This window comes from Pteropus vampyrus, unplaced genomic scaffold (assembly GCF_000151845.1).
Source record: "Pteropus vampyrus isolate Shadow unplaced genomic scaffold, Pvam_2.0 Scaffold283, whole genome shotgun sequence".
Taxonomy (NCBI): Eukaryota; Metazoa; Chordata; class Mammalia; order Chiroptera; family Pteropodidae; genus Pteropus; species Pteropus vampyrus.
In genome coordinates this window covers 2,049,248-2,065,022 of record NW_011889064.1, presented here as the reverse complement: position 1 = coordinate 2,065,022, position 15,775 = coordinate 2,049,248, and the positions used below count along the sequence as shown (strand labels likewise).

Sequence of the window (15,775 nt, the reverse complement as noted above, 5' to 3'; positions counted from 1 at the left end):
CACATGCAACATCTACAACCTCCTCCTTGGGACACACAACTCTTTTTCTTGCCACTATAATATTTTCTGATGCATTATTAAGAGAGCATCTGACTAGCAGGTATCTTAATGCCTCTTTAAAAAATATATAATTTTTGTTATATAAAGTATATATATGTGTATTTTCCAGAATGCCTCATCCTAAAATTTCACTACATTATTATTGCCCATGTTATCTTTTACAGTCAAACAAATCTTTTTACTTTCTTACAACATGGCATCTTCTTCAACCTTTGTCATCAAATAAAGCCTGATATCAAGACAAAGGAACACAAATGAACCTTTCTTTCATTTTCCCCAAGTTTTATTTTATTATATAATACTAATCCATTCCCTTTTAAAAACAAGTTTTTAAGCATTTTAAAATACTTGAAAGTCAAAGAAAACCAACTATTAAAATAGTTATTTACAGGTTATTTATCTTTAGATTTTAAACAATTATTAGTAATTGATTTCAGGTTCATGTTTAGTTACCTATATTTAGCCATGACAGACTCTGGCATGACAATACATTTAGTAGAGAAATAACAAGGAATGGTATATGGCAGGACTGAAGCATAGTAAAAGAGAAGCATGTGGGGACACAGTTCAAATTTTCTAATGGAACTTACCCACCCACAGGTTTAAGTTTCCCTTCTCATGTGAAAATAAACCTTTATAGCAAATACATGTTTAGCTAACTAGAAATGAATTACTTAACAACTTAATTTTTATTTTTCATTCAATACTGACATTAATACTTAAGAGTTTAATATAAAAGACACTAGTATTACAAAATGATTGTGTATATAAGTTATAAGATGCAGATTTTTTATATCATCTTGAGCTATCAACTACTACTCTTGTTATGTCTTCATTCCTCTTCTCTAACTTCTAATTATCTTCTCATAATTACAAAAAGTAAATACAGAAGAAAAACCAAGAATATATATATATGGTTATACCATAAGTGGTATTAGAAACAAAAAACTATTAACAGAAATACCTTACTTTAAGAAAACAACACAAATTCTCACATTCTACTTGACAAAGCCCAAAGAATATGAAATATGATTTTGATCTTTCTTTTCTCTTGGGGGTGAGAGGTGTCTATGCTAGTGGAGAGAAACCAGGAGGAGGAGATGCAGTATCTTTCATACATTACACAAAACTTACCCACTTGAAGGATCTAAGGCAACAGCTCTCGGTTGATCCAACTCTTGCCAAAATAAAACTTTTCGTAAAGATCCATCTAAATTAGAAACTTCAATCCGATTAGTTTCAGAATCTGTCCAGTATAACTTTTCTCCAAGCCAATCACATGCCAACCCATCGGGTGACAATAATCCGGAAACAACAACATTCTGTACACTCTCAGTTTTGTTAAACTCTGTTCGTTTAATGGCTTCTTCGCTGACATCACTCCAGTATATCAAGCCATGACCAAACACAAAGTCCACTGCAGCTGCATCCTCCAAGCCTCCAACTACAATCGTAGCATTCTCTTTGCCATTTGTAGCATCAACCAATCGTAAGTCCCGTCTGTTTGCATAAAGCAGCAAAGGGGCCGCTAGAACAAAAAAGAAAAATATATAAGTAAATGTAAGGAAATGTATTGGTTCTTACAAACTGAGTTTCAAATCAGCATTAGTGAACAAATACTATCAAAATAAGAGTAAATCTATGGAAGACTGTCTTGAAATCGTTTCACAAATCAAATATTTGATTGTAGCATTTTGAATACAAAAAGTTGCAAGAGAGGAAATTAATTCTACCAGGACAGTCTTTTCTTGTTAAAATATCCGTCAGATAAAATTTAGAAGCTTGGCCATACTAAGAATTGGCAAGGATATGGAGCCAGTACAACACTCACACTCTACTGGGGAAGATGTAAAATGATGCAGTCACTTTGGAAAGTTTGGCAGTTTCTTAAAAGGTTAAACATACAAACTATCATGTGATCCAGCCATATCATGCCAAGGTATTTACTCAAAAGAAATAAAAGCATATTTAAATACCTAGACCAGTACATAAATGTTCAAAGCAGCTTATTTGTAATAACACAAACTGGAATCAACCCAAATGTCATCAACAAACTAATGGATGACTAAATTCTGATATATTAATACAATTAAAAAAATGAATTTGTACATGTAATATTGGTGGATCTCAAAATAATTATGTAGCGTGAAAGAAGGCAGACAAAAAAAGACTATATGATGCATGATCCCATTTATATAAAATTTTAGAAAACTCAAATTAATCTATTATGGCAGAAAGCAAAAGATCGGTGGTTGTCTAGAGGTGGAGGAGAGAGTGAAAAAGAATAGGAGGCAGGGATAATAAATGGACATGAGAAAACTTATGGGTGATAGCTACATTATACTGACTATGATGATGGTTCGAGAGATGTATACATGTCAAAACTTACTAAATTTTATACTTTAAATATGTTCAATTTATACTTTAAGCAAGCAGTTAAATAAACAGTCTGGTAGAGATAGTTCTTAACAGAACTGTTTTATTCTCTTTTATGTTATTATTAGAATGACCTTTGAATAACACCTAATACCAAAACTAAATATAGAGCCTATCTTCAAGATATATTTAACTATGTAGAAAGCTGAAGCTATTAGGCCTGAAGTAGTATAAATTCTATGGTTTTGGTTATTTTAAACTATCTGTTCCAAGTTTCAGACATTTACTTTTCTGGTATCAACAGTAATTAATGATCTAGAGTATCACTATCCAACAGACCTTTCTGTGATGACAGAAATGTTCTCTCCACTATGAGATAAAGTAGTCTCTGGCCATATACGGCTATGAAGCACTTAGAAAATGGCTAGTGTGACTAAAAATTAAACTTTTAGTTTTATTTACTCTTAAGACAAGTGGTCATATAGCACAGGCTAAGATGAAGAACATAAATGAGGTAGCAAAAACAAGACCAGAGTTAGGACGCAATATTCTACATAATATTCTCTCACACTTAAGTTTTGAAGGTTTTAAAATGTGTCATCCAAAGCCAAGATCAGGTACCATTTAAAAGCGACCACTCCCTCTTTTCTAAGAAAATAATTTCAAAAACTAAAGATGCTCAAAAAAGTGACATTTAAGTCAATTTATGGACTGTCTGCCAAACAGTTATGAAGTCTACTATTTTCATCTGTAAGTAAAATAAACATGAACTTCTCTTCTAAGCTTAAATCTAACTTTCTTAGTCAAAAACAAATGACAGCTTTCATTAAAAGCAACTAAGAATCCTTTCTGCTTATTCTGTGTATTTACTGCTGTTATTAGCAAAATCAACTTCCCTCTCAGATTCACTTTTAACTTATTTTGGGCCATCACACATCACACTGATATAATCAGTCCCCATACTGTCTGTCCACTGCATTATCTTATCTCACTGTGGTTTTGATTTGCATTTCCATAAAAGCTAGTGATGTTGAGCATCTTTTCATGTGTCTATTTGTTATCTGTATGTCTTCTTGGGAGAAGTGTCTGTTCAGGTCCTCTGCCCATTTTTTAATTAGATTGTTTTGTTGTTGTTATTGAATTGTATAGTTCTTTGTACATTTTGGATATTAGGTCCTTATCAGAGGCGTTGCTTGCAAATATATTTTCCCATTCAGATGGTTGTCTCTTTACCTTGTTGATGGTTTCTTTTGCTGTGCAGAAGCTTTTTAGTTTGATGTAGTCCCAATCATTTATTTTTGCTTTTACTTCACTTGCCTTTGCAGTCAAATTCATAAAATCCCCTTTAAGTCCAAGGTCCATGAGTTTAGTTCCTATGTTTTCTTCTATGCAATTTATTATTTCAGGTCTTATATTCGGGTATTTAATCCACTTTGAGTTAATTATGGTGTGTGGTGATAGACAATCTAGTTTCATTTTTTTGCAGGCAGCTTTCTAGTTTTCCCAGCACCACTTATTGAAAAGGCATTCCTTTCTCCACTGTGTTTTTGGCATTTTTGTCAAAAATCATTTGTCTATATAAATATGGGTTTACTTCTGGACTCTCGATTCTGTTCCACTGGTCCCTGTGTCCGGTTTTCTGCAAATACCATGTCGTTTTGATTACTGTCACTTTGTAGTATAATTTGAAGTCAGTAAGAGTGATACTTTCAGCCTTGTTCTTTTTTCCTAAGGCTGACTTTGGTGATTCGGCGTCTTTTGTGCTTCCATTCCAATCGGATGATTTTTTTTGCTCTATTTCTTTAAAGAATGCAGATGAGATTTTGATGGGGATTGCATTAAATCTGTATAATGCTTTGAGTAATAAGGTCATTTTAACTACATTGATTCTTCCAATCCAAGAACACAAAATATCTTTCCATTTCTGTGTATCTTCAATTTCTTTTAACAGGTTCTTGTAGTTTTCATTATGTAGGTCCTTCACATCTTTCGTTAGATTTATTCCTAGGTATTTTATTCTTTTTATTGCAATTACAAAAGTAATTTTTTTCCAATTATTTTTCTGACAATTCATTATTAGAGTATAGGAACTTTGAACACTGGGATTTTGAACATTGACTTTGTATCCAGAAACTTTACTGTATTTGCTTATTGTTTCGAGTAGTGTTCTTGTGGAGTCTTTAGGATTTTCTATATAGAGAATCATGTCATCTGCAAATAATGACAGTCTGACTTCTTAATTTCCTATTTGGATGCCTTTTATATCTTTCTCTTGCCTGACTGCACTTGCTAGGACCTCCAATGTTATTTTGAATAACAGTGGCGATAGTGGACAGCCTTGTCTTGCTCCTAATCTTAGAGAGCAGGTTTTTAGTCTTTCACCATTAAGTATGATGTTGGCTGAGGATTTGTCATATATGGCCTTTATTAAGGTACCTTCCTTCTATACCAATTTTGTTAAGTGTTTTGATCATAAATGGATGCTGTATCTTGTCGAAGACTTTCTCTGCATCTATTGATATATGATCATATGATTCTTATTTTTTAATTTATGTGGTGTATCACATGAACCAATATGCGTATGTTGCACCATCCCTGTGCCTTTGAGATGAAGCCCACTTGAGCGTGGTGTATAATCTTTTTAATATGCTGCTGTATTCAGTTAGCTAGTATCTTATTTAGGATTTTTACATCTGTGTTCATGAGAGATATTGGTCTGTAGTTTTCTTTTTTTGTGTTATCTTTACCAGGTTTTGGCATAAGGGTAATATTGGCCTCATAAAACGAGTTAGGAAGTATTACCTCCTCTTCAGTGTTTTGGAAGAGTTCGAGAAGAATGAGTATTAAATCTTCTTTGAATTTTTGGTAGAACTCACTGGTAAAGCCATCTGGTCCTGGACTTTTACTTTTTGGTAGGTTTTTTATGATTATTTCAATTTCCATACTGACTTGGTCCATTTAGATTCTCCACTTCTTGATTTAGTCTAGGAAGGTTTTATCTTAGTAATGGTTCATTTCTTCTAGGTTATTAAATTTGGTGTTATATACTTTTTCATAGTATTCTTGTATGATTCTGTGGTGTGTCATCATTTCTTCTCTTTCATCCTTGATTTTGTTTGTGTCCTTTCTCTTTTTTCTTTAGTGAGTCTAGACCAGGATTTGTCAATTTTATTAAACTTCTCAAAGAACCAGCTCTTTGTTGCATTTATTTTTTTCTATTGTGTTTTTTGTTTTCAAATTCATTTAATTCTGCACTAAATTTGGATTATTTCTTTCCTTCTGCTGATTTTAGGCTTCCTTTGTTCTTCCTTTTCTAGTTTTTTAAGATGAAGCATTAAGATGTTTATTTGGGCTCATTCTTATTTTCTGAGATAGGCCTGTAATGATATGAACTTTCCTCTTATGACCACTTTTGCGTGTCCCAAAAGTTTTGATATGTTGTACTATCATTATCATTCGTTTCTATGTATCTCTTGACCTCTTATTCCTTCTCTGACCCATTCTTCAGTAGCATGTTATTTAATCTCCATGTATTTGTGATTCTTCCCGCTTTCTTCTTAGAGTTGATCTCCAGCTTCGAAGCATTACGATCAGAGAATATGACTGGTATGATTTTGACCCTCTTATATTTGTTGAGGCTATCTCTGTGTCCCAGTAAATGGTCGATCCTTGAGAATGTTCCATGTGCACTAGAGAAGAATGTATAAGCAGCTGTTTTGGGATGAAAGGCTCTGTAAATGTCAATTATGTCCAGCTGGTCTAATGTGTCATTTGAGGATGTTATTTCCTTATTGATTTTCTGTTTGGATGATCTGTCCATATCCAACAGTGGAGTATTTAGGTCCCCTATTATGATAGTGTTTTGGTCTGTTTCTCTCTTTAGTTGTTAGTAATTGCTTTATACATTTCGGGGCTCCCTGAATGGGAGCATAGATATTAATAAGTGTTACGTCTTCTTGGTGCCTGATTCCCTTTATCATTATGAAGTGTCCCTCAGTATCTGTTTTTATCTTTTTTATTTTGAAGTCTATTTTGTCTGATATTAGTACCGCTACTCCCACTTTTCTCTGAATGCCATTTGCTTGAAATGCCATTTTCTACCCTTTCACTTTGAGTCTATATTTGTCTTTGGGGCTGAGATGTGTCTCCTGGAGGCAGCATACAGTTGGGTTTTGTGTTCTGATCCAATGTGCAATTCTGTGCCTTTTTATTGGTGAGTTCAGTCCATTTACATTTAGGGTGATTACTGAAATACAAGGTTTTCCTATAGCCATTTTATCTTTTGTTTTCTGGTAGCTTGCTGTTTCCATTGCTTCCTCGTCCTTGTGTTTCTGGGTTTTTTTTATTTTGGTTGGGTTTTGTGGATTTCCCCTCTGGTCTTTCTTGTTTTATGTTATATACTTGTTTTGAATCTTTGGCATGTATTACTATTATGTATATGTAGAGAATATATACAATATATGTAATATATATATTAGTCCATTTATTTTCTTCTGTGTGTGCCTTCTCTCTATTCCTCTTTGTGGATCTGGATCTGGATCTTTGAATCCTCCCCCTTTTCAGTCATTGTTGTCTCAATCTGTCCCTATGCATGCTGAATGTTCATTACTATCCTGCAACAGCAAATCTCTTCTTATTGTTTAAGCTTATAATGCCTTGTTCTTAATAAGAGTAGCACTCCTCTGCTTCTATCTGCCCTCTAGTCGCCTTACTCATAGTTATGTATTTTTTGTAATGTCACTTTTTATGTATTGTCATTTTGTTTTAGATGAGCTGACCCCTTTCAGTATTTCCTGTAATGCAGGCCTCGTAGTGAAAAATTCCCTCAATTTTTGTATGTCTGGAAAGGTCTTTATTGCTCCTTCATATCTAAAGGAGAGCTTTGCTGGATACATTATTCTTGGCTGGTAGTTCCTTTCATTTGTTAGTTTAACTATTTGATTCCACACCTTTCTGGCTTCTAATATTTGTGCTGAAAAGTCTGACAATAATCTAATGGGTTTTCGTTTATAGGTTACCGTCTTCTTTTCCCTGGCTGCCCTGAGAATTCTCTGCCATTGGTTTTTGATCATTTTAATACAATGTGTCTTGGAGACCTTTTTGAGTTGAGATAGTAGTGTTCTGTTGACTTCTTGAATTTTAAGCTCCAGTTCTTTCCTTAGATTTGGGAAATCCTCATCAACTATTTGTCTGAAAATGCTTTCTAATACCTGCTCCTTTTCCTCCCCTTTGAGAATGCCCATCATTCTTATGTTTCCTTTCCTGATGGTATCAGCTAGTTCTTGTATTTCTTTCATTATTTTTCATTCTTCAGTTTCTCTCTTCTTCCTCTTGATTTATTTCTAGATTTCTATCTTCGATATCACTGATCTTTTCCTCCATTTGATCGACTCTATTTCCCAAGCTTGCTATTTCATTTTTCAACTCTTGAAGTGTGTTTTTTATCTCCAGAAGTTCTATTTGGTTCTTTTTGAGGGTTTCAATCTCCTTGCTAAAAACTCATTCTGTTGATCTAGTTGTTTTTCAATTCCTGGAATTGTTGATATGAATTATTTTAGATCTCATTTTTTCCAGAAGTACCATCTTGAATTCTGTCATTTAAGTCACATATTTCTGTCTTTATTTTCTGGAGATTTTTCTCTTTCTGAGCTGCCTTGTCGCCTTGGTTGTTCATGGTGTTTAATGGAAATTTCTCCGCCTGGGCATTAATGAAAGTGGATTCTACTTTTTTCCCAGAAAGATTTATTATATAAAGGTCTCTCTTTAGCCTGTTGCTAAAAAGGCATTTTTCTTTTGGTTTCCAGTAGGTGGCGTCTAAGTCTCTTGGATCCCTGCTTTACTATAAAGTCTTAACAATGCCTTCTTTTTCTTAAACATTCAATCACACTCGCTACCCTCAGTCTAAGTTCATGTCAGTTTTAGTGACAGTTTCGGCAGCATTTGCTCAGATTCCCCCGGGGCTCCGCAGTGTTGGGTCTTGGAAGCTATGAGGGGAGGTGCCATCTGGGTTGGGGGATGGGAGCTGTGGCTCAGCCTCAAGTTTTTGCACCCACAGCTGGTAACAATCAACTGTTGCTTCTCTGCCATCCCCACTTCTCTGCTTTCTGCCCTGATCACTGGGCACTGCTACTGTGTGGAGCTCACAGCTCATTCAGGCAGGGCATTCGGAAAACCCATGGCACCTTCTCCCCTCCCCGTCCTCCTGCAGGGAGCTCCAGCTCCGAGAGGCAACTTCTTTGTTTCTCCCAGTCTACCACAGGACTCCCATGGTTCTGACCTGTGGTAGCTCTTATTCGCATATCCCTCGCTCAAACATGCTTGTGTGCAGGTTGAGTGTTTTTTGTTGAGTTTTATATGTTCGGTTTCTTATTGTTTCAAGGGGAGATATCCAGGGACATCTCTCACTCCGCTATGTTTCTGACATCACTTCAATTCTCATTTTTAACCTTTCAGCACTCAATATGGATATGTTGGCCACACCCCTCCCTATGTAGAAAATTTTCCTTACGCTATACTGTTATTCTTGTTTTACTGGTCATACTTTGTCTCTTAGTTTCAAATCTTCCTCCTATTTCCCAAATATAGATATCTCCAAGATTCTCTGTTGTTACCCAAATAAGAGAATATAGAAAATTATTCATGTTTGCCAGGTCAACAAGCAACTCCATTCAACTCCATTTCAAATCATCATCTCCAGACTAACCTTCAGTTCTGCACCTATAACTTCCTGTTGGCTATCTCTTCCTGCCATTAAATTAATCTCCTCCCCACACCAAAAAAAAACAAAAAACAAAAAAACCTTCAAGTCAATGATACCACAATTTTCCTCATCTTACTGCTCTGCCTTGGAGCAGTTTTTAACACCTCCCTTTTCCCCCAGTCTGCCAATTACTGTCTCATTGATTCTTCTTTAGCATGTCCTTAAGTCTGCCTCTTCTTTTCCATTTTTAGAATCACTATCCTATTCTTGACCTTCATGACCTTACCCCTAAACTACCCTAATAAATTGACCTCAAAATTTTCCTTTCCCTTTTCTACTTCTAACAGTTCTACTTTATCCAACTCAGAAAGCTTTCTGATTGCCTTTACTTAAAAAGCCTCAATAGGCCTCTACCAGGTGACCTGTAGCTATGACTCTACCTATTATAGTCTCTGCATCACACAAACTGGTTCTGAACACATCAACTGTGAGCATATCATATTCCATCATCACCGTGTATTCATTTTCCTGTCCACTCCATACCTTTCTCTCATTATACCAGCAATCAACTTCTTCAAGGCCAGATTCAAATTTTATCTATTCCATGAATCTTTCCAATCTTTCCTCAGCTTTACTTCTTTGAGCCATTAGGGTCTTTACTTTTGCATTAGCATTTTTAAAAGTATATTTCCTACTTCAACTAGGATCTCCACCCCTCGGGAACAGAAGCCATATCTTACAAATAATTTTATCCCCAATCCCTAGCACAGTTCACTGCATAACAGTAATATGGTAATATTTAAAAGAAATTTTCCAGAACCTGATCTAAAAATACATTTTTAATAAACCCAAAAGGATTTTACACTAAGTACTGGCCAAGTGCTCACAAATGCCCATCACTTACCCATTGAATTGGCTTGACCAAAGTTTAATCAGGCTTCTCTCTTTTGCACAGACCTCTAAACTCTGGTTAGCTCTAAGCTTAAGCAAACCAATGAAGAATTGTTAATCCTTTTAAGGACTCATTCTGAGCATCAGCTGACCGCAGAAAAAGACATCTCCTGTTAAAATGTCCTTATCATGTCATCATGCTTATCCCACTCTCCCACAAAGTTCCTGCTGTCACTGTTCACTTCTACTAAAGAGAAAAACCTCTTATGATTTTGAAATACCTGCATTACCTTGTGATCAGAGATTTCTCCTTATTGTGATTGACTTTTCAAATAAAGTCTGTCCCTGCCTAAGGATTTATTTTTATTTCCTATTGGTATGGTAACATGACGAAGATTGTACTTCACCTAAGTACCCATCTCCACCTCAATAATGACACTTTGTAAGTGATTTAAACTCCTTTCCTGTTCAGAGATTCAGAGATATTTCCTTGAGTTCGACTCTCGAAACAGTGCTCCAGACATTTTGTCTGGGGCAATATGGTAGTTACTTTGATATTTTCAAGGAAATAAATTTTTTCTTTGGCTCTTTGAGTAAAGAATCACACCCTAATTCTTGAGCGGAAACATTCTCAGCAATTCCTAAGAACTCTTCTATTTTCCCTTGACTCCTCACAAGAAAATACTCTTTCCCACCTTATGTCTGATTTAATTATCTAATCCCATAGGTAACTCTCTCTTGGGTGCCCTCCCTCTTCTTCTTCCACTGACTGCACGTTTCACTCACTATTACAAACTAATTCCATTCAGTATCTTCAAAAGTGGCAAAATTTTACTAAAGACAATTTAGAATTTCAATGTCCTCCTTAGGAAACTTAGGAGCTCCGCAAACTGACTCACCTAAAACTTCTCCTTTCCCATCACCCTCTTCTCTTCTTCCTTTTTACTACCCATGACCTTCCCTTCAACTCCCTTGAATCCTTAATCCTCCTTTAATACCCTAGTCTCCTTCGTCCCTCTCTATTCACCTATAAGACCTTTCCTTTCCCACTCTAACTCCTCATCTCCCTGTAGTCACTTGAGCTTTAAGGCTCCCTTTTCTCCACTAGGGACTAATGTGGGGCTATGGGACTTGGGGTTAAAAATACAAATTGGAAAGAAGCTGAAACTTTTTTCCACTCAGATGAGCTTCAGAGACACCCAGACAGCCCCTGGTCTCTCTCTGTTCCCTCACCCAAAATTTAGTTCACGACCTCCATTAGATTATAAATCAGGGCAAAGAAAATCTTAAATGTCTCTCCTGCAAATATTGTTGGGGATACTTCAGTTCTTGTAATGCCTGAGCAGAAAAACATAATCACAGTAAAAAATATAAAGTTAAAGGAAGGTCAAGAACTAGCTTTTTTATATAAACCACCAGTGAGTTGTAAATTTCAAGCTATCAGCTCTTTATGTGTCTGTTTGTCTGTCTTCATAAGTATATGTGTATGTATGTTATGTATATAAAATATCTTCTTACCTCCAGATAGTACTACCAATTATAATTTTGGACTATAATATCCCTAATAAGAGTTCTGTTCTGACTTCGAGATCTCATTATAAATTAAATATTCCCAGAATTTCCAGCGATTAAAGAAATTAAACTTCTTATACTTTCAAAAGTATTTTTATAGACACTAACCCAAATGTTTTAAGAATCCAAGTTAACATACGTTTAAGAAAATCTTTGGCAAATAAGACTAGTTCAATAGTGTTGGTTTAATAAAACATCTGTGTCGTTTATCAGCATTAAGTATAACACAAGCATATTTTTATTCTACTTGAATATGTTCTTCCTAGACCTGTAAGGTTTACTGATAGAATAAACTGCATTACAGCTATATTTTTATTTAGCCAAGTTGAATCATAACTCTGATGAATTTTATTTCAACAGTAATTATAAAGCAGCTTAAAGATATCTTTTAGTAACTTAAAACCTTACACTTATGCTAAGTTAATTCATGGATATTTATTAAATATCTAGGTAATTTCAAAGTAAGAGAATACTGAAGCACTCAATAATACACATTTTTTTGCCTCTTATTTTTATGGTACCAAAAAGCTACATATATTTGAGTCTATTAATGGACATTTTCATTTTGCCACATTGAGAAGTTATACTTTCAAGAAGTATGTGGCTATAAATAAGCTGTAAAATGTATACTCATAAGCTCTGCCAGTCTACTACTGGCATGTGATAGTTCACAATTATCCACTTCGTAGTTTTCTCTGTAAAACAATAGTTAATGTAATTATGTTATAATCTTATATGTAAATCAAACTCTTCTAAGAGAAATAGTGAAAGGAACAATGCTATGAGAAGAATGCAGGATGTGTTTTTATTCAGAAAAAACAGTCCTAATGTAAAATGACTAATTGTTCCAGAATGAGAAAGAGGAATATGTAGGACAAAACCTGAATGGATATAGGAAGTTATAAATATTTCATGAAAAGAGAATTGTATTTGTTGTGGTCAAAGCCAGCTAATATTTGATGAGCTGATTTGTAACATTTTCAAAAAGCACTTTAGTATCAGATATTAACCCAATACAAAACCAATATGGTTTTTTTTTAAATGACAAAATTTTCTTGAGTTATTCGTCTGCTCTTAATAAAGAAGTTATAAAAGGTTTTTCTTTACCTCCTAATTTCCCTAGAAAGAAAAGATTCTGTGTCAGAATTTCCTGTGCTTATGTTGACTTTATCATGTCTTGACTATAGTCACATGCCACATAACAATATTCTGGTCAACAACGGAATGTCTATGATAGTGGCACCATGTAAGATTATAATGAAGCTAAAAAATTCCTGTCATCTAGTGACATCATGGCTACCACAACATCATGATGCAAGCACTGCTTACAAGTTTGTGGTGATGCCGGTGTAAACAAATCTACTGAGCTGCTAGTTGTATAAAAGTATAGCACATACAATTATGTTCAGAACATAATACTACATAATGATAAAAAACAAGTGTTACTGGCTTATGTATTTACTACACTATACTTTTTATTGTTATTTTAGATTGCACTTAAAAAAAAAAAGTTTGCTGTAAAACTGTATGTTGTTTTATACCAGCAGCACCCTCATACATGTTCACCATGTGTCTTGATTGCATCATTTTCTCTTGTGCTTGATCTAATCTCATGTTGTTTTGTACTGTAACATGCTGTCCAGGCTTGTAGCCTGGGAGCAAGAGGCTATACCATTTAGCCTATGTGTATAGTAGGCTATACAATCTAGGTTTAGTAAGTGCATATTATGATGTTAGTACAATGACAAAATCACATAGCGATGCATTTCTCAGAACGTATCCCTATCATCAAGCTAGCCATTACTATAATTAAATAAACAAAGTCTCACTTTTGATGTCTTTTGCACCTACAACTGTCTGAAATTTCCCAAAATGCTCCGTAAGGGTTTATTTGATCAATTTTATGATTTGCCTGGGAAGCACTATCAATCCAGAAGAGAAGCTTACCTTCCTTAGGTTAAATCTGTATGAGTAAAATGTTAATATGATTATTTCAGAAATTGTTAGTTCCTAGAAATTTCTCAATACTCTCACTGTTCATGATATGTTTCTATTTATCAAGAGTCCTGGTGCTGCTTTGCCTAATATTAGACAACAGTACAGTGTCAGAAGTCATAACTTCAGTTATATTTTTTATATTTTTAATGATTTTTTTTAACTTGGTCGCAATTTGACTTCTTTAATTTGAATACAGTATAGTCTAGATAGCCAGTGGTTCTCAACTGAGAATTCACACCACTTACTTATGGAATTTTATTATACAGATGTTTAAGACTTACTCCAAACATACTCTTCTTTAAAATAAGGTTAATCATTATATTTTGTCTTAAACTTTTGGATCGACTTGATTTTGGTTTGAATGTCACAAAAACGAAACTTCCTTGTCTGCTCATTATTTTTTATAACAAACTCTCATCGGATCTTTTCACTTTTAAAATTATCAGTGATAAATTAATCACTACCATTTTGAGTCTTTTATCATCCACAGATGTTTTTTGGTTTTCTCTGATGATCCTCTGAAAGTGCCTGCATAGCAGCTATAGGCCAGAGTGCTTGTCTTTAACAACAGAAAATGGCCTGCAGAGAAAGGACTGTACCAGGTACTCTTGGGCACAAGCTTCTGATGGCATCATTTAAATAACTTAGAGACTATACCAACACACTGAGTCAGGATTTCCAAAAAGCTAGTGAAGAAGCAGTGGATTAATGAAACTGCTAACCCAAGATCTAGCAGAACAAGAATTAATTACACAGGACAAAATAAACTGATGAAGGATGATTATGGGTTTTGTTTAAAATACAGCTGATTCCTTAATGCCTTGTTTTTTGGATATAAGGAACTCTTTTCTATTAAGCTATCTCTAACTCGTTAACAATGTAAGCAAATCATGCTTTTGTAAATGGAAATATTTGGGTTTTTTCCTCCTTGACTCTTCCATAATTCAAAGATTCTTACTGAGTATTCATATTTTCATGTCATCATAGTTATTTACATATGTTCAGGAAGTGTCTGTCCTCTTAGTTGGAAACACTGGTTATGCAACCAAGAATTTGACTGTAATGCCATATTTGAAAGTGATGCTCATTTAATCAAATATGACCAGACACTTTTAATGAGCTATGATCAACTTTACAGAGCCCATGCTTACAGGTCTCTCAGGAAAACTGAACTGGTACCTGGTACAGAGTTCCCAGCCTTACAGGTGAACTAAGCAAGGTCACTTCTGGACAGAGCCAAAAACCTAGGATATTTTGGAATCCTTGGGAATTCACCCAAATCTACAGGTACTGCAAGTGAAACCTGATGATAAATTCTTGGCATAGCTTCCCTGCCTCAAGAGGCTTTTAAAGGTCCAATCCAATATTCCTTATAAAAACTTCCAGCAAAGCAAATGTCAAAAGGCCTACCTACACCTACATAAATAACCAGGCCAACTCTAATGAGACCAACTTTATAATGACTCTTATTTTATCCCATTATGGACTAAATGTTTGTATCTTCCCCCTCGAACCCCAAAATTCCTATGTTGAAACTCTATCTACCGCCCTCACCTCGTGTGATGGTATTAGGAGGTGGGGCCTTTGGGAGCTATTTAGGATTTGATGAGGTCATGAGGACAGAGTCCTCAATAATGGAATTAGTACCCTTATAAGAGTCAAGACAGGGCTTGCTTCCTCTCTCTGCTCTTTTCTCTGTGAAGACACAAAGAGAGTCAGCAGTCTGCAACCCAGAAGGTTCCTCACCAGAATCTAATATGGCACCCTGATCTTGAACTTCCTGCTTCCAGAACTGTGAGAAATTTTTGTTGTTTATAAACCACCCAGTCGATACTATTTTTGTTATAGCAACTGGAGCTGACTAAAACATATCCCTAATAATGACAAATTTTGTTTTAAACAAAGGGAGACTGACCAAATGCTCACAATTACCCATGACTTATCCAATGACTTGGCTTGACCAAACTTTAGTCAGGCTTCTCTAAACTTTGGCTTGCCCTAAGTTTAAGTAAGTACATGTAGAACTTTCTCTCTTAACAGCTCATTTCAAGTTAACCACAGGAAATAAAAAATTCCAATTAAACTATCCTGATCATGCAATCTGCTCACCTCTACCCGCTTGGCCCACACTCCAACAAAATTCCTGCTAGCCCTGCTTACCCATCTGTATAAAAGAAG

The 15,775-nt window shown here is 35.1% G+C and overlaps 1 protein-coding gene across 1 annotated transcript in view; it reads right to left on the bottom strand.

Annotated features, from left to right (window-relative positions):
* The window catches only part of LRP6 (LDL receptor related protein 6), a 113,986-nt gene that overhangs the window by 91,069 nt on the left and 7,142 nt on the right, over positions 1–15,775 (bottom strand). The window contains exon 2 of the mRNA XM_011376031.2: positions 1,195–1,588. Coding sequence (XP_011374333.1) covers positions 1,195–1,588 — 394 coding nt within the window. The remainder of the gene's footprint in view (positions 1–1,194; positions 1,589–15,775) is intronic.